Source organism: Penicillium manginii, assembly GCF_028828005.1.
Source record: "Penicillium manginii strain IBT 31320 chromosome Unknown utg000004l:1.0-7231830.0:1.0-7236170.0, whole genome shotgun sequence".
NCBI classification, from domain to species: Eukaryota; Fungi; Ascomycota; class Eurotiomycetes; order Eurotiales; family Aspergillaceae; genus Penicillium; species Penicillium manginii.
Genome location: NW_026643105.1, coordinates 3,860,133 through 3,878,382, shown reverse-complemented (window position 1 = coordinate 3,878,382; position 18,250 = coordinate 3,860,133). Strand labels below are relative to the sequence as shown.

The 18,250-nt window shown below is 49.1% G+C and overlaps 9 protein-coding genes across 9 annotated transcripts; 7 read left to right on the top strand and 2 right to left on the bottom strand.

Annotated features, from left to right (window-relative positions):
- Positions 1 to 989: 989 nt before the first annotated feature.
- Positions 990 to 3,118, top strand: N7533_005153 (DNA photolyase; the record flags this gene model as incomplete). Its single annotated transcript, XM_057101803.1, has 3 exons — positions 990 to 994; positions 1,067 to 2,601; positions 2,676 to 3,118. 3 exons carry the CDS (start codon positions 990 to 992, stop codon positions 3,116 to 3,118), a joined length of 1,983 nt encoding a protein of 660 aa, XP_056961433.1.
- A 189-nt stretch (positions 3,119 to 3,307) lies between these two features.
- N7533_005152 (glycosyltransferase family 2 protein) lies at positions 3,308 to 5,903 on the bottom strand (the record flags this gene model as incomplete). The annotated part of the gene is made up of 3 exons (XM_057101802.1): positions 3,308 to 4,561; positions 4,626 to 5,348; positions 5,523 to 5,903. 3 exons carry the CDS (start codon positions 5,901 to 5,903, stop codon positions 3,308 to 3,310), a joined length of 2,358 nt encoding a protein of 785 aa, XP_056961432.1.
- Positions 5,904 to 7,395: 1,492 nt separating this feature from the next.
- N7533_005151 (glycoside hydrolase family 12 protein) lies at positions 7,396 to 8,620 on the top strand (the record flags this gene model as incomplete). The annotated part of the gene is made up of 4 exons (XM_057101801.1): positions 7,396 to 7,699; positions 7,767 to 7,825; positions 7,899 to 8,317; positions 8,374 to 8,620. The coding sequence occupies 4 exons, from the start codon at positions 7,396 to 7,398 to the stop codon at positions 8,618 to 8,620; spliced, it is 1,029 nt and encodes a 342-aa protein (XP_056961431.1).
- A 650-nt stretch (positions 8,621 to 9,270) lies between these two features.
- On the top strand, positions 9,271 to 10,215 carry N7533_005150 (PhzF family phenazine biosynthesis protein; the record flags this gene model as incomplete). Its single annotated transcript, XM_057101800.1, has 1 exon — positions 9,271 to 10,215. The coding sequence occupies one exon, from the start codon at positions 9,271 to 9,273 to the stop codon at positions 10,213 to 10,215; it is 945 nt and encodes a 314-aa protein (XP_056961430.1).
- A 597-nt stretch (positions 10,216 to 10,812) lies between these two features.
- N7533_005149 (guanine nucleotide-binding protein subunit alpha) lies at positions 10,813 to 12,209 on the top strand (the record flags this gene model as incomplete). Its single annotated transcript, XM_057101799.1, has 5 exons — positions 10,813 to 10,975; positions 11,034 to 11,218; positions 11,308 to 11,437; positions 11,529 to 11,809; positions 11,886 to 12,209. The coding sequence occupies 5 exons, from the start codon at positions 10,813 to 10,815 to the stop codon at positions 12,207 to 12,209; spliced, it is 1,083 nt and encodes a 360-aa protein (XP_056961429.1).
- A 561-nt stretch (positions 12,210 to 12,770) lies between these two features.
- Positions 12,771 to 14,159, top strand: N7533_005148 (uncharacterized protein; the record flags this gene model as incomplete). Its single annotated transcript, XM_057101798.1, has 1 exon — positions 12,771 to 14,159. One exon carries the CDS (start codon positions 12,771 to 12,773, stop codon positions 14,157 to 14,159), a length of 1,389 nt encoding a protein of 462 aa, XP_056961428.1.
- A 785-nt stretch (positions 14,160 to 14,944) lies between these two features.
- Positions 14,945 to 16,506, top strand: N7533_005147 (uncharacterized protein; the record flags this gene model as incomplete). The annotated part of the gene is made up of 5 exons (XM_057101797.1): positions 14,945 to 15,276; positions 15,339 to 15,630; positions 15,700 to 15,744; positions 15,832 to 15,915; positions 15,991 to 16,506. The coding sequence occupies 5 exons, from the start codon at positions 14,945 to 14,947 to the stop codon at positions 16,504 to 16,506; spliced, it is 1,269 nt and encodes a 422-aa protein (XP_056961427.1).
- Positions 16,507 to 16,935: 429 nt separating this feature from the next.
- N7533_005146 (uncharacterized protein) lies at positions 16,936 to 17,529 on the bottom strand (the record flags this gene model as incomplete). The annotated part of the gene is made up of 2 exons (XM_057101796.1): positions 16,936 to 17,012; positions 17,073 to 17,529. The coding sequence occupies 2 exons, from the start codon at positions 17,527 to 17,529 to the stop codon at positions 16,936 to 16,938; spliced, it is 534 nt and encodes a 177-aa protein (XP_056961426.1).
- A 36-nt stretch (positions 17,530 to 17,565) lies between these two features.
- N7533_005145 (uncharacterized protein) lies at positions 17,566 to 17,835 on the top strand (the record flags this gene model as incomplete). The annotated part of the gene is made up of 1 exon (XM_057101795.1): positions 17,566 to 17,835. The coding sequence occupies one exon, from the start codon at positions 17,566 to 17,568 to the stop codon at positions 17,833 to 17,835; it is 270 nt and encodes an 89-aa protein (XP_056961425.1).
- Positions 17,836 to 18,250: the final 415 nt, after the last annotated feature.

The following is an 18,250-nucleotide window of genomic DNA, read 5'->3' as shown; positions in this document are numbered from 1 at the left end:
AGTTTTCTCTCCTTTCACTTTACTTTGCCAAGCTTCTCTGTACATAATTTGGGGGATATGAATTTGGGGGCTATGAGAATCGGACGAACAGCGGTAAAGCCAAAAGATCTCCTTCCCCTACTGGTAAGCGTGTTAAATAGAGTCATTTCGTCGTAAATTTGACATACAGCTACTTGCTATGGTGTTTGAATCCCTATTTAAGTGATAAAGCAACAGGGGTATCTTGTAGAATCGTTGGCCATATTAAATAGCGGTGAGTCCAAAAGTGACACTATCCAAGGTTCTATAATGAGCAGTTTTCACTAACATGGAATTATCTCCTCGTTCTCTCGCCATCAATCCAGTTTCCTTGAAAGACTGGACATTTCTACTGTTTTGTTTTGATGCGAATTGCATGGTGCAAGGCGTACGGATGGACGGATGGCTTGCTTACATCCATGGATATCTCCTGGGCTTGAGGCAGCGCTTTCTGTGCCTTTGATGAGAAGTCGGAGGCTTCTCCGGGGCTCTATTGTGAGTCTGCCAATTGGTTTCATTTGGACTTGTCAATCTAGTCAGCTGAAGAGAAATTTCCTAACAAAACATCAGTGGTAGTATAGTACCTAGGTACTTGACTATGAATTTCGATACCATCTGTATCGATGGATCTAGATACGACAAAGGGATGGGTCTGGCCAGGAACAAACAACAACGAGCAAACTTTAAGATAAAAAAACCGCATATAATAATTGTAGAATCCACCAAATACTTGAGTGAATTCACTTTTCACAGAGAAACTTCCAAATTCTCCGATCCGATATACATAGTCTAAACGAGCTGCAGAGGATCGAACCAATGACAAACCCGCGATGCCAATTCGATCTCAGTGGACCATCCCATCGAACAATTACGATTCAACAGATCACAATCCCCCACTCTAGAAGAAGTGTCCTCATAAAACCAAGGCCATTTCCAAGTATTTCTGCCAATTCATCCGTCACTCATCGAGAATGCAGTACGTCATGTGACGTCAATTACTACAGCGCACCAAATCCTCACCATCAATTCACAACATCATCTTACATAGGTATCCCAGCCTGAATCATTTGAATGCCTCGAAAGCAAACACTTCCACTCCTCCTACCTACCATCCACCAATTGACCCCACCCCAACATTCAAAGCACCCAGCCCGGCCAAACTATCTACACACCACTCACCTCACCTCCAAGTCTCACCGGCTATCAACATGCCCAACCCAAAACAAAAAGCAACAGTAGTCATCTACTGGCACCGAACAGACCTCCGCCTCCACGACTCCCCAGCCCTACAAGCCGCCCTATCCCTAAACCCAACAACCTTCATCCCGCTCTGGACCTGGGACCCGCACTACGTGTACAAATCCCGCGTCGGCCCAAACAGATGGTCCCACCTCCTGCAATCACAAACGGACCTTTCAAAATCCTACAAGGCACTCAACCCGCACCAAAAGCTGTGGGTCGTGCGCGAAGCGCCGCAGACCGTTCTGCCGAAGCTCTGGGCGCGGTGGGGCGTGACGCACCTTGTTTTCGAGAAGGATTGCGATGCTTATGCGCGGGCGCGGGATGAGGTTGTTGTGCGGTTGGCGGAGGAGGCCGGCGTTGAGGTTATAGTTCGGAGCGGGCGGACTTTGTTCGATGTTGATGAGATTGTGGCGAAGAATGGGGGGAAGGCTACGATGAGTATGGCGCAGGTTGAGAAGGCTGTTGAGAAAATTGGAAAGCCGGATAGGCCTGTTGATGCGCCGACTGCGATTCCGGACCCGTTGGAGTGGGATGGGATGGATTTGACGGGGGTGGAGGAGGAGGGTGATGGGGTGTTGGAGGATGGGGTCGATGTGAATTCCGTTCATCGCTCCGGGACGGATAAGCAGTATGCGGGGATTATGGGGCCGGGGAGGGACTTTGGCGTGCCGACGTTGGAGGAGATTGGCATTGATGCTGGAGATGTGCGGACGCCGCATTGTGGAGGGGAGAGTGTTGCGTTGCGACTTCTTGCCCGGTGTATTGCGGATGAGGAGTATATTGGGCGATTTGAGAAGCCGAATACATCGCCTGCGGCGTTTGAGCCGCAGTCGACGACGCTGCTTTCGCCGCATCTGCATTTTGGGACGTTGTCTGTACGGAAGTTTTGGTGGGATGTGCAGGATGTTATGGAGCGGCGGAGGAAGGCTAAGAAGAGCAATGCTTCTATTCCGACGAATTTGCCGGGGCAATTGCTCTTCCGTGAGATGTATTTTGCTGCGCATGCGGCTGTTGGAGAGCCGTTTTGTCGGACGTATGGGAACCCGATGGTTAGGTTTATTGATTGGCATTTGCAGAGTAAGTCCCCGGAGGAGATTGCGCATGGGGATGCGGGGGATAAATTGTATGAAGTGGACTCTGATGAGGCGGAGGTGTGGTTTCTACGATGGAAGGAAGGGAGGACTGGGTTTCCTTGGATTGATGCTTTGATGAGACAGCTTAAGCAGGAAGGTTGGATTCATCATTTGGGTCGACATAGTGTCGCGTGCTTTCTAACGCGGGGTGGGTGTTATGTCAGTTGGGAGCGAGGAGCTGAAGTATTCGAGGAGATGTTGATCGACCGTGAGTGCTCTCTGAAGCATCATTTCGCCCATGCATTGCGGACAAATAGCTAACACAAATCATCTCAAATACAGACGAAACGGCGTGCAATATCGGGAACTGGATGTGGCTCTCCTGCACAGCATTCTTCGCCCAGTTCTACCGGTGCTACTCGCCCATCACTTTTGGCAAAAAATGGGATCCAGAAGGTAACCTGATTCGGAGGTACTGTCCGGAGCTAGCGAAGTTTGATAAGAAGTACATCTACGAGCCATGGAGGGCGCCAATCGCCGATCAGCAGAAATGGGGGTGCAGGGTCACTGGTGATGGCAGCAGTTCGACCAATGAGGACGGTAATATCTATCCTAAGCCAATGTTTGATTTTGATCAGCGACGGACGATCTGTCTTGACGCCATGAAAAACGCATACCATGTTGGACTGCATGGGGATGATAAGGAGGTCAAGGATGGATCGTGGCGGAAGGCCTTTGGTCTAGATGAGGGCGGCAAGAGGCCTAATAAGAAGCAAAAGACGTAGGAGTGATAGAATAGTTATGGGTGGTAAGATTTCCTTTTTAATATCTTATCAAGTGTTCATTTGTAGTTTGTGATGTACAAGCGCCCCAAAGATTTCGTGTTTGTCATAATTCCTCCCAATATATGAATCCAATATTAAATGCGCCGTATGCCGTGTGATAAGTAAGCCTCAGAAATGCAATATGTATGACTAGAAGAAAAAAGAGTAGATGAAGACGAGGACCGTGACGACGGTTGCAATCTCGTACTGGAATTCGAACCAGGCAGCCTGGCCACCAAAGGCAATCTTCTTGCTCTTCTTCGTCGGGTGCGCCACGCCGGTCTTGGGGTCCCGATCCAACAGGTCCTCGCGCTGGGGCACAGTGGGAGGATCAATGGCGTAGGAAACAGGCGTCCACAGGGAAGTGCAAATGAAGAGAAAGGTCAGAGGGGGCCAGAACGCGTGGGTGATCAGGCAAATGACAATGCCCTTGAACCCGCTCTCCTTGTAGAAGCATCGGTAGGTGGAAATTGCGACCGCGACGATGGTAACGTAGACGAAGGCGAAATGGAACAGAGCCATGAAATTGAAAAGAATCACGCGTAGGCGGACGAACAGGTTCTTCCTCAAGTTCGCATCACGCTCGTTCAGTTCGGAGCCGAGAGAACCGGTTGGCTTGAATGCCTGGGTCTGGCCGCCGAGCCACTTGGGAAGAATGAAAGATCGGACAATGCAAAGAGCGATATATGGCGACATCCAGAGCTGGTAGCGGGATCCACGCTGACCAGTGTGGTAGCCGGCCGGGATGAAAAGCGCGAATTCACAAAGACGGTTGGCGATGGTCGAGGCGAAACAGGTCCAGATAAGCCAGTGCAGTTGGTCTTGGTTGGCGTAGGCCACAAGCTGCTTGCCCCATAGGAGAATAATGGGGATGGCGAAGAGGGAGGCTGTGAGAAGAATAGTGTACAGACTGAGGGTAGCGTAAAGGAATCCAGAAAAGCGCTGGGCAATGGTCATCTTCTTGACGGCATCACCCCAAGCGCAGAACTTCATCTTGAAGGCCGTGTCGACGGTACCGATGGCCCAACGCGTACGCTGCTTCAGGTGACCGCCATAATCCTCAGGAACGGTACCAAACTGAAGAGGCTCGTGAACATATGCCGTCTTCCAGCCCTTTCCGAGCATCAGGGTTGAAGTCGCGACATCCTCTGCCAATGAACCAAGGGGGAAATTGCCAATTTCCTCGAGCGCCTCGCGTCGAACAACATAGCCCGACCCAGTGCACCACGCGACATTCATCGCGTCCTTGATCGGCTCAATCACATGCACAAAGAAGTCGAGACTTTGCGCGAGAGGATCGGACGCAGGGGTGTTGTAGAAAAGCTGGGGAGGGCATGCAAGGGCCATCCGAGGGTCCACCAACAAGTGGGGAAGAACGGCGCGCAGCCACTCTTGTTCGGGGATCTAAGGCCACCCATTTAGTTCATGACTCGCGGAGAGGGGAGGAACGGAAAATTAGAGTGCTTACCATATCAGCATCGAGTGCGGCCATGAATTGACTGGCGCCGCCGGGCAACGTGTGAACCTGATCGAGACCATAGTTGAGGTTACCGGCCTTGAAGTGGTGAGGTTTGCCGGGGATTTTTTCACGGGCCATGTAGTAGAGGTTAGGATTGGTCATGGCGATTTGATTGCATGAGTCCTCCAGGGTCGCTGATTGACCGTCATCCAAGACAATGACTCGGAATCGTTCCATAGGGTAGTCCTGGTCGAGAGCACCGCGGACGGTGTCCAGCACCACCTCATCCTCCTCTCCACAGCAGGTGATGAAGACGTCGACAGTGGGACATTCATTGCCAATTAGACGCAGCTTCGCGCGGCCTCGCTTCTTCAAGGCCATCATGGTCCAACCGTTGTGCATCAGAGATGGGATGGCAGTGACGACCTCAATTCCAACAAAGACCCAGGCACCTGCAAAGCTGTAGCCGGCGGCATTCTGAGCCATGATGATACAGTAGATGCGGAGACCCAGATAGAAGAGATAGAGGGCGGTATTCGCAAAGGTGAGTAGCGGGGTGAACTTGAAGACGAAGCGCTTCCAGCCCTTCCAGATGTCGACATCATCGCGGTCATCGAGACGGGCAATGGAGCCAGAGCCGGTCTGCACCCATTCCTTCGCGAAACCCGGGGTGGCCGGGGTGTCGACTAGATTTGTGAGGGAAGCAGCACTCTGGAGCTGGGAATTCTGATACTGTTCGAGGACAGAGATCTGGGTTAGCTTCATGGCCACCATAGCACTATACTCTGCTATACCGCAGATATGCCTCGTGTCTCGCAAGAATGCACGACGAAAGGCAGAGCCACATGGGAGAAATGGGAATAGGAGAAAGGGTTAGAGGAAGAGACGAAAGAGACGAAAGCATACCAGAGTGGGAGAGGCCGAACGAGAGTCATATGGAGTGTTGGGGAACGAATCCGGCCCACCGGAGAGGCGCGGTGTCGGTTGCAGCCATGAGGAAGAATATTCGGGAGGACTGTAATTGTGGTTGTAGCTGTGGCCCGGTCGGATTGGCATGATGGGGCGAGTGGATGGAGACGCAGCAGAATCCGGGAATTGAAAGTCGAAGGAAGTTGAGGAGGAGTTGGGATTTGAATTGTGGTGATAATTTTGATGGTTTTGAGGGGGAGTCAATTCAAAGGACTCTTCCTCTTCATGCAGAGGACTTCCATAGGGGCTGGGAGGGTATTGAGGCTGGCGGTGACCAAGACCATGACCATGACCTTGTCCTTGACCTTGACTGTTCATGTTGAGTCGATCAACCGCACGGTTGCGGTAATGCGATTAATGCGATGGCGGGGGAGGAATGAGAGCCAGAGCAAATAAGAATGAACAGAAGTAGGGTGTGGGTTGGAAAAGAAATGAAAAGAAAAAAAAGGGCAACCCAAACACGGCCCAGCAGAGTAACAGAGCAGAGGAGAGCAACAAGTAGCGAATGTGATGTAGCAAAAAGCAAAGAGACAAAGACGGGACGAGAGCTGCAAGGGAAGAAAGAAGCAATCTTAGAAACTGCTTAGGCTAGGCTTATCTGTATGGGCGATGTGTATTAAGATGTATTACGGTGTAACTAAGATGTAATCAAATGTAATTTAGTGTCCTGCCTTCTGATTGGAGGTGTGTCTGATTAATCAGGTTGACAAAGTACCCAACTGCCACTAAAAGTCGGACTAAAACTAGTGTTGGCGATCTGATGAGGGGACCGAGGCCCGCAGTCTAATTGCCTCCGAAGGCCTACATCTTATCCCCCCCCCCCCGAGTATTAATAGTAATAGTATACACCCCCATGCTGAATTCGAGGATCCCTTGAATAATTTTTGATAAAATAGAGCAATTGTATAATCAGTACGGAGTTCGAATAGTATTCATACTATCATATTATTAATAGTAGTGATTGTATTAATAGTATTCCCCACTGCGTCCGCTTGCGTCACCATTGTCCGCAGTCTACAGTGCACCCACTAACTACACAGTCTAACAGACATACCCTATGTATGAGTACACTGTAAGTATACGTACCACGCACTACCATGGCGCGCACTCCGGGTAAAGATAACCAAAATAGAATTTAACCAATCTTCGGGAAATCAAATTTTCTTCCAATGTCTCGCAAGTTGCCCGGGGATCCACAGATCCAGGCACAACCGTTGACCAACCAACCCACGGTTCCTGCATTCGCTATTGACCAACTGTTTGGTCAACCATTCCCGCTTTCTGACTGGTCGCGTGTGAGAACCAGCCTGCCATCTGCATAGGAACTGCAGTGACCAGCAACAGACCCTGCTCAGTGATCCACTTGGCCCACTTTGTCTACTTGATCCACTTGATCCAGCGGGTTCCACCCGGTCCTGCGAGGGGCGACAGGTTCAGGTACACTGGCGCACACACACACACTCTAGGCCGCACCCGGTTATCGTGGATCGGAGGTTCCCATCGGGAGATACGGTCGTTGTCACAGCCACCGAAAGGCGTCAGACCTGTACGGAGTATCTGCGAATACACACAGATACGCTCCAACCCTCCTCGCTGCAACCTCGATAATTCCGGATTTTCTGCCTTGGCAATTGTTCTCTTTCATCCGATCCGATCCTCACTTCTCATTGCCGGTTTAGGCCCTTTCCGATTTGTACTGTACTCTGTACTCCATACTGTTTCCCTACTCCTCCACCTCTTTCATTTTCCGACTTGACTTTCTTGAACATTCTTGTCCTCCTCTCCCGCATACCAACCTACACTCCCACACATGGCCCTGTCGTTGATCGTCAACGCCGGTCTCATGGCCCTGCCCATCGGCGGGTGTCTGGGTACACTATTCGGTATCGATGCTCATCGCGCAGCCACCGGTCAACGCCCACTCTTCGCTCCCAACCCCAATGATCCCGATGAAAATCGCGGCACTGGCAGCAGCGGAGGTGGTCACGATAGCACTGGTGGTGGCCACGAGTCGAGTGGCGGCGATGTCAGCGACAATGGCATCCAAACCTATCCTTACTGTCAACTCTCATATGGTATTACGCCGCCCTCCATCGATGGCGAATCCTTTACGCGTGAGTGCCCAGCGACCTTCCAACTCCATCAGTCAGTTTTTGGACCGACCGTTAATCTTCTCTGCAGTCAATCCCAACCAGTGGAATGTCAAGAAAGACTCCGATAAGGGTGCTCTCTGCATGAATGTAAGCGACTAGGCCCTCATGAGACTAGACTCTTGTTGCCGCGATAACTCTTGCTAATCGCGTCCCCCAATAGGTCACCACATTCAACAACATGACTTACCCAACCAAATATTCCGCCCCCGACTTCTCCGTCACATGGCAATTCGACCCTGGCCCAGAGACCAATCCTGTGTATGCTTTCCCCAACATCATGGTGGACAAGGTGCTGCCCGTCGGCCTCGACGACATGCAAGAACTCTACCTCAACGTCCACTGGACCTACGGCGTCGGCGACGAGATTGCAACCACCACCGACGAGTCCGAATTGACCGCCAATAACGTCAACACCAACGTCGCCATCGATATGTTCTTCGACAGCGATAAGGAGAAGGCGCAGAACAGCACCAGCGCCAAGTACGAAGTCATGGTGTGGTTCGGCATGTTCGGCCCATCTACCCAACCTCACGGCTATGGCACCATCGTCACCACCAACCAGATCAACGGAACCAAATTGTAAGTTTATGGGATTCTGACGACCCACCCCCCGACCGGGTACTAATTTTGAGCAGCGATCTGTACTCCGGCACGAATACAGCTACCGACCAAAACGTCCTCACATGGGTTTCGGAGAAGACGGTTGAACAATTCAACGGCAACATTTACCCGCTCATCAGCGATCTGTACAACTTGACCGGTTCAGTCTACCCATCCAAGACTGACTACCTGGGCTACTTTGGTTTCGGATCGGAAGCCTTCTCGTCCGACAAGAATGTCACGTTTGGAGTGACCAACCTCGAGATCGGCATCAAGACATAATTCCACAACACATATGTACATATAGACAGCGATTCTTTTTCCCCGCAATATTAATGACTGATACGATCCCGCACACTACTGCAACAAGCTTATTTCCAACCGTTGTATGGGGTCAATAGACCCGTTTTCTATACGGCTAGCGCCGATCCGCGTCAAATTTTGGTGGGGCTAAGCGTCCCATAGTCTCCCCGCTTTGTATTTGACACAACTCAATTCAATCGTCTGTTCATGAAAGCTGTAGTCATGTGAATGTATTGTATGCTTGTCATTGACGAAGCTACCATTGAATATACCGTGAGTTTTCCAGTGAGGTGTCAATGCACCGGTGTCGACGAACCTCATTCCGCATTCGGAAAGACGCATCGGGCGATGGGAACGGCACGGCGCAGATTGCACATCAATTCCCCTTAAATAATCAAATAATCAAGATTATGGAGTCGCACACATTCACTCATTCAAATTAACCAAATAGAGTACATGAAATCCCATCCACGAATGATGCTCACACCAGGACAATCTCCCATCGCGTATCGTTCCCGCGCGCTACCCTTAGCCTCCCACCTCCGCATTCCCCTCACCACTCCTTTCCCTCCACTCCCCCTCAACATCCCATCGAAATATTTAGTAGCACAGCACTAGAGCCACCCAGCATGGAAAACATCCCAGCATACAACCTATCCGTATTCCCATACTCACCCACCAAACCACAAGGAGGCAACCCAACAACAATCTACCTCGGCAACCCAACCGCAACACAAATGTACACCCTCGCCAAATCCCACACCCACGAATGCGGCTTCGTACTCACCAGCCCCACGCCCGACCACGGTCCGGATCCCGATCACGAAAACTGCCACCTCACCATGAGATATCGTGTCCCAACCCACGAAATGGAAATGTGCGGCCACGCAACCGTCGGCGCATTATGGCTACTCAACGAACTAAACCAACTCCCCGCAAGCGAAAAGGGCGAGCTCCGCATCTCAACTAAATCAGGCGTCGTCGATGCGAGAGTTCTGACTCTGCGCGGAGAGAATGCCACGCGTGTCCTCGTCTCACAGCCCCGAGCCACACTGCACGATTTACCCACCTCGGTATTCAGGGACATTGTTTCGGCTCTGGGTCTGGAGCTAGACGATTTGGACTTGGCGGGTAGCCAGAGGGTGAGAAATGCTTCGACTTCCCGGGTGAAAACGCTCGTTCCGCTGCGCTCTTTGGAGAGCCTTGCTTCTATCGCCCCAGACCAGGATTCTATTCGCGCTATCTGTGAGAAGATTGGTTCAACGGGATTGTATCCGTATGCGCTTGTTGATGTTGGGGAGCAAGTTGTTATGGCGAGGCAGTTCCCAAAGGCGTCGGGGTATGTTGAGGATCCGGCGACGGGGATTGCAGCTGCGGCGCTTGCGTTTGGGCTTTTGGATGCTGGGGTTTTGGGGGATGCGCGGAGGTCGGTTTTTGTTAGGCAGGGGTGGAGTATGGGGAGGCCGTCTGAGATTGAGATCATGTTTCGATGGGAGAGGGAGGAGATTGTGGGCTGTTGGATTTCTGGGAGGGTTGAGTGGTTGGTTGCTGATGCTGCTGCCAGTGCTTCTTGATATACCAGGTATACTACAGGTGATATCTATATGGTACTATACTAGTCAGTATGTTGGAGGCGTGACGCATATCCTCCCAAGCCCAGTGCCTTTTCAGTCAGCTCTAACACTGACATTGTGGTAATTATTGAGAACTACCCACTAACACCAGACTCATTTCGACATGGTCGTAGGGTAAAACAACCAAAACTATCATGTATTACTACCTTTCGCCCTTTTAAAGCCCCACATCTGTCCAAATATTGACCAATCCTAGGATGTCAATAGTTTGTTTCTACGCCCCAGGCGGGCGCGCCCGGCTACACGTCGTTGCCTCCAGTGCTTGCTACGTGCCTATATCACTACGATGACCGAGAATTTTTCTAGAGTGATGTTATTTGCATGGTTTGGGAGTTGCAACCCCAAATCACAAACACGTAAAGGGGTATTGGCTTAGCTGTGAGGCTCTGTTACAGCTCGAGTCTTGTTTATCAGATTACATCTCTCCCGTAACGACTGGATCGCTTTGTTCAAGCTAGGTAAGAATATCTGATCGGGACATGATTGAGACCTTGGTCAATTAAGGTAATTCGGTATCTAATTATGGCTTACTTCCAGATGAAAATGGATTTCCTTTGTTGCGACACAACTGCAAGCCAGGGACTCAAATCGACGGCGGATGCCGAAGCGCGATCGGCACTTCAGCGCCACAGGGAAATCGAGGCATATCTCGCGTCGGAAAAGGAGAGATCGAACAAGATCAAGAGGACAGCTTTGCTCGGTATGTGGCTCTCTACCTATACGTGACGTGGGAAATTCCACTAACATAGATCTTCCAGGTATCCGGGGATCAGGAAAGTCGACCGTGATGAAGCAACTGCATTATATTCACTCTAATGGCTTCTCCGAGGAAGAGCGGCGCAAAGCACGCTCTGTTATATTGATAAGCCTTCTCCGAAACTTCAAAGATTTGCTACGGAACATGGATGACGAGGGAATTACTTTCGATACAGAAATTGCCAAGGTAACTACTACTAGATTAGATCCATCGATGCCCGGCCGTGTTAATCCATGGATCTTATGATTTTGTCGCGTTGACTCACCGTTTCATAGATATCTGCCGACCTCATTGCGGAAACGGATGCGGACATGGATGTCAATGTGCATGCACTCTTCAATGGGTCTCCAGTAGATGCAGCTATTTGCGAAGCCATGAAGAACGTGCGGCATGATCCTGCAATTCGTACGATTATCTCGGATAACTGCTATGTTTATTGCCATCACAATTGGCTTTAGTAAGTGCTCTCCGTAGCTGCTTTGAATGATGATAGCAGCGCTCAAGATTTTGCTTAGCTTTTACAACGCTACCGATCGTCTCACCGCCCCCACGTGGCTCCCCAACGAGCAGGATATCATCCAAGCACAAATCGGGTCACTGAGGATCGCTGAAATCTCCTTTCACATGGATCTAATCACTTGGGAAATGATTAATATAGCTAATTTTGGAATGCAGGGGCGAAGGAAGCAACTGCACCATTTTGAAGATGTTGATTGCGTGATCTATGTCGTGCCACTTTCCGATTACGACAGACGTGTGGTCGAGGACGACACTAGTGTATGTTAACTCTACCAATTAGGTAGTAATTGTACATATTTTGCCTGTCCAGTGCTATCTGCTAATCTAGGTATAGACGGTGATGCACGAGATAATAATAGAATTCGAGTCTTCGACCTACTACAACCGATGGTTCAAGAACAAGCCTTTCATTATCCTCTTGAACAAAGTCGACGTATTCAAGGAAAAGCTCGCTGTTTCACCGCTCTCCAGATATTTTCCCGACTTCGATGGTTCGAATACGGACTTCTCGGCTGCTGCAGGCTATTTTGCTAATCGTTTCCGAGCATTGGCAACCGCTAGAGCGGGGGGCCGTCAAGTCCGCACATATTTCACAAATGCTACCGACACTGCCTCAATTAAGGCTACGATGGAAGCTATTCATAGTTCCATATTTTGAAGGGCCTCAACTCCTTCGCTCATTTACTCTACAGTGAGCTAAATTAAACAAAGAATGATGAATTCTTAGTATAGTGTTTCAGGTCCCCTCCCGGGAAACTGAATACAGAGCGGCAGGCTCTAAATACCAGTTGTATTTTCCCATTTATCAATGTAAAATTAGTACTTTCTACTCAATTCATCATCCATTAGCCTTAACATACAATAGAAGCGTTCATGCAAGTGTTCTATACTACTGCCCTGGTGATCACGTGATAGCGGCTGTTTCTCGGTTATCCGACACTTGAGTCACTTCCAATCATTCTGTCCTCAGTGTGTCTTACATTTTTTTTTTCTTATTCTAGGGAAGCCCTCGTCGACTGGACTCTCCAAATTCGAAAACTCCAATCCCGTCTATAGCTTGAAATTCTGCAATTTCGTCCGTGGGCCCGGGGAATTGTGGCATCTGGTCTCCCCTCGAGACAAACAGCTGTGCACACGATACTCGGCAAACTTTCCATTTTCGATTTGAATTTGGGTGAATAACAACGCCTTCAAAATTATATAAACCGACTTGTTCAATATGCTGATTCAGGGTTCTCTGTATCTTTGGGGCCTCCTGTACAATGTTCGTACAATCTATGGCGTCGCAGCGGTTTTATTTTTGTTACCCGTGATGGTGATTATCCTTGCACGAAATGGAAATGTTTCGACAACGCACAGGAAGCTTAAGAAAAACCATAAAAAGCAAGGAGAGTCTGCGAATAATATGGAAGATCAATATCATCCCATGTTCGGCCTCCCGGCAGATTGTGGAAATCTCGGGCTGCCACGAATCAAAGCACTCTATCTCCACCCCGTCAAGTCTTGCGCACCCATTGAGGTCGAGTCTGCTTTACTCACCAAGACTGGATTCCTCTTCGACCGATGTTTCGCATTTGCAACGGGCCCTCTTCAAAACGGACCCGACTCGACCGACAAATGGCGATTTATCAGCCAGCGCACTAAGCCTGCCATGTCCATGATTGAGACTGAAATATGGCTTCCTACACAGGGTGATCATGTCGGTCATCTGGCCGTGATGTTTCCAAGTCTAGAAACACCTACTTGGGCCGATCGACTTGAGACCCTTCTTCGCACGTGGGATCTATCCGCCATTCCCAAAGTATCATTCTCCGTACCCCTCGATGTTATCGCCGAAGGATTCGACGACTACGTAACGAAGCCGAAGACCTTTACTATTCATTCTCGTGAAGCCATGGGCCTCGACATGGGCGAGCTTCCTCGTGTCGCAGCAGCCATGCCTAAGCTGAAGAAGTTTTTAAAGATCCCTGATAACCAAGGCCTGTCGCTTTTCAGATGTACTGAAGACACCCTGGTCCGCACTGATAAAAACCTCGCACCGCTCGAGAACATCGGCACACCGGCTGTTCACGGATACACAGATCAGCAACCGCTCAACATCAACAGTCTATCATCCGTTCACGCCGTGTCTGCGCTGCTTCCCGCCGAAAATCAACCCCTGAATGCACTTCGTTTCCGGGCAAATATCTGGATCGAGAATTCTCCCGCTTACGATGAAGAGACGTGGAAGCGCTGCACCATCTTGCCAAAGGATCGTCAAGTGGATTTAAAAACTCACGCAGCCCCAACTCTTTCTGTTGTATGCCGGACTTCGCGGTGCACAATGCCCAATGTTGACCCGGAGAAAGGAGTCTTTGATACGGATAATGCGCCTCCGGGTAGGAAGAAGGGTAAGCCGCAACCAAGCACAACATTGGTACAGCACCGTACCGTTGAAGATGGAAACAAAATGGCACTCGGATACCTGGGCATGCATTGTGTTCCAGAGGATTGGTGTTTGAGAATGGCCGAGGACAATGATCAAGGCTTGTATGTTCGTGTCGGTGATGAGATTGAGGTTCTCGAACGTGGGACACATCTCTATGGATCTACGGCTGGTGATTACTAGGAGTCACCAGTTTGCAATCGCGTTGTCTTACCAATATAAAGTATAGAGTGCGGTGCTTTCTTCTAGCAGTGAGTGTATTTTCGGTCATCATGAATACTATTTCATATCGATCCCTTGTACATGAAAGTGTAAAATTGAAAATACGAGACCCTCAAGATCATCTTCTTGAGAATCGGGATTCAAAGCCAAATACTATTCCTTTATATTAGATAAAAAAAATGCAACTGATAAACAAACTTGTTTTCTCGGAAATCGTCCAGTGTCTAGGACAAGCTGCCCAGGTGGGAGTTGAAAGAAACTAAGCACGATGTCTTTTCTTGTGATTGGGTCCATAGAAGTCACTCTTCTCAATGAATCCCTCCTTTCAGCAAATGCCGTGAACTTCCAAGGTTCGCTTTATTAGTGGATGGTATCCCTCAGCCTTTGCGTTGGATATACTAGTCTTACTACTATCTAGTACTAGTAGTAGCACTAGTACAAGAAGCAAATTTCTATGGGATGGTTGACAAAAATAGACACAAAGCTGTATTGGTACCACTGTGTCAAAGAATGAAAGAGATGGTAACTATTTAAGTATCTTCTGACAAAACAAATGTTGAGAAATGAACTTTATGAAAGAAAATATCCGAATGAGCCAAGAAACCCCCCTCTCCCCCCTTTGAGCAAAAGTATAACTACTATGCCATATAATATCTCAGCCAGCGATTTCATCCGCTCATTTTCTTTTTCAAATTTCTACCATAGTTCAATCTGTTAGATTCGAAATCCAGTTAATATTCTTCAAAATGCCTCGCCGTCGCGAAGAGACACCACATCCTAGACAGGATGAAAAACGGCGACGAGATAGTTCTCCAGAACCTTCGACCGCTGAACCTTCAGCTAAGAAAGGCCGTAAAGACAAGGGCAAAAATCTTATTAGGGAGCCTCAAGGATCCCAAAAAATATCGCGAACTATGGTGACACGCAGCGCTCTTCGTCGGCCATCCCCGCTGTCGCAGGAGGTACCTGAACCTGTCGTACACAAAAGATGGCCCCGTCAAGATCCGCCCATTACCAACGTGAATGATATACCCAAAAGCTGGGAGTGGCACCCGAATGAGCCTGGCCTTGATCCAAAGTCTGTGTATCCCTAATCTCGCCCCCGTGAATAGTCTGAACTAAATTTCGTTCGCAATATAGTGATATCGATGGCCATATTGCCCGAAATCGTGAGCGTATCGAAGACGGAATTTTGCCTGCAGTCTTCGAAATACGACTGAAACAATATGAAGCGAGGAAGAAGCGGATAGATGATATTATCGCGTCAGAGCCAGCAGGCCTCGACGAGACTGTGGTGGCTCGACTGAATACTCTGAAGACTATGAAGACAATCCTCGAACGAGATGGTGATGAGAGAGAACAGCTTCCCAATATCAACGCTCTCATCAAGGCTTATAGAGCTGGCAAGCTTTCCTGGTCCTATGAAGGAAAGGTCACCTACTGGAACAAAGGGAAGTAGCTATCTCAGCCGAAAGAGTTCGAATTTGACAATTTGCTCGAGTTTCATAATAAGTATGACTCGGGGAAGGGCTTCTGGGTTGAAGGGGTAAGTATAGTATTTGTTTCCGCCCTTTATTCTTATTTCAAAATCGAAAGTAGCATTCGAGCTAACCTCTGCGGGCGTTGTCGATAGTTTTCAGGACCAGGGCCTAAACGCCTGATGGCCCATATGTCTATTCCCCCAAATCTCAAGGAAAATATATGGCCCAGTCATACGGTATGATTCAATCCCCTTGGAAGGCAAGTAAAATACCTAGGTATGATTGTACTAATTATCTTGTAATCTCCTTAGATCGTCTTCGAGCTCAGAGCTCCAGGTGTAACTGGAATATACTGGAGCATGGAATTCTTGGAGGACACCGGAGCAAGTACAATGAGTATATTCGATACCGACCTGGATCAATTGATCCAATTCAATGGAAATCCAGTACCAGTGCCTATTTGTCTAGGAGACACAGTGATTCAAACAGCAAGCGATATCCTTGTAGAAAAAGCCGTTATCGTGGAAGCTAGGGTTACGGCGGGAGAAATGAGAACTAAATGGTTTACGCTAGAGGCTATTATCAGACAGGCTCCTAAGAAGGGCGAAACGGGCTTTAGACTCAGCGGTTCATGGTGGAGGGAAGCTCTATATACTGCGTCGTTTCCAGACAGTCAGAGAAATTTAATTGCTTGCGACAATTATTGGGAGTTTCTTAAGTTGGTACCGGATGTCAACCCGGACGATGTGATACCTATTTCGCCTCCCAAAAAGGGCGATAATGTGCCCGGGAAGCCACGGGGGAATGCGTTCGATCTATTCCTCTAGTGGAAGTTCTACATGTTCCACTATCTTGACGGTACTACTACCAGTAGTAGGCTGGCTAGTGATTTCTGGCTCCAAGGCCGCTGTTTCCTCGAGTCCTGGGGCGGACACTGGTTAGATTGGGCACATACTTGGGTAGATCTTGGCTTCTCTTTCTTTTTTTGTTTACGAGCAATTACGGGTTTATTCCAAGGATGTTATATACACTGCATTCTGAATGTCAATGATATTTGAAAAATGATTCACGTGCTGCACTGGAAAGGGGCGAGAGTTCAAGCCTTAGGACCTTGCAATGATGACTGGTCGCATACTAGTACTAGCGATATGGTTTTTAGTAGTACCTTTGATACCTCGTTGCGTCGATCGGATGACATATGTTCCGAAACCACCTGTCTCTAGTTAATTGCTAAACAAATATAAACCCAGATTATTTCACGTGATAGCTTCACCGAGGAAATGCAGTGATAGGGTGCGGTCATTTTTGAGAGCCCAAAGCACGTCGATTGCGGCTATGGAGTGCCTTCTTGTTGTACTCCGAGTCCTGCCTCACTTCCCTCACCTTTCCTTACCTGCCCTGCAGTTCCGCTCTTCCTCTTCCTCTTTCCTTACCTGTCCGCATTGCGAATCACTCTCCTTCACACTCTCCTTCACACTCTCCTTCACACTCTCCTTCACACTCTCCTTCACACTCTCCTTCACACTCTCCTTCACACTCTCCTTCACACTCTCCTTCACACTCTCCTTCACACTCTCCTTCACACTCTCCTTCACACTCTCCTTCACACTCTCCTTCACACTCTCCTTCACACTCTCCTTCACACTCTCCTTCACACTCTCCTTCACACTCTCCTTCACACTCTCCTTCACACTCTCCTTCACACTCTCCTTCACACTCTCCTTCACACTCTCCTTCACACTCTCCTTCACACTCTCCTTCACACTCTCCTCTGCTCTCCTCTCTACTCTTAGTGCATTTGCTTTTCGTCCATTTAAGGTATGATTATGACCACAGCGTGGAGAAGCCATCCGCTAATTAGTTTCCCATGATCAGAAGCCTTCAAAATGGTGTACACATTATTCCCAGAGACCTTGAAGCTGATGAAAGAAGATCTCATTGAGATAATTGGCACGTCTCAGCCCGATAAGCCCGCTTCCTGTGTCACGGACGAGGAATTCGCGCTTGCACAATGGAAGAAAGAGGTCGACGACGCGGAAGCCGCTTTTCGTGATCGTCAACTGGCAGTCAGGGTAGCACTACTCCCCGAGATGACGCCACTGCCATCTCGGCCATTTTGCAGGAAGAAGAGAGAGCGCGGACTGATCGACAGGTAGCTCTACGCATCAGTGGGAACCAGGCACCCGAACATCAATCACCACCAACATTGTACCAGCAACAGATGTGCCGAGTCATCGAACGAATTGTGACTGACGATGCGAAGCCGAAGCTGAAGCGAAGAGCAGCAGATCCCTCCACGGATGAACATGAACATGGGCCCAAGCAAGCAAGTTTCGAGTGTGTTGCATGCGGCGAGCAAGGAATTTTCTTCAAGATGATCGAAGCGCCTTGCTCCCATTACTATTGCCAGGTCTGTCTCATTCAACTTTTTGAAGCTGCCTTGAGAGACGAATCACTGTTTCCGCCACGCTGCTGTCGAATTCTTATGCCTCTGGAGTCCGTCCGAACTCTCGTCGGACCCGACACATCGCGCCGAACTGAAAAAAGGATCATCGAGATCAACGACCCCTC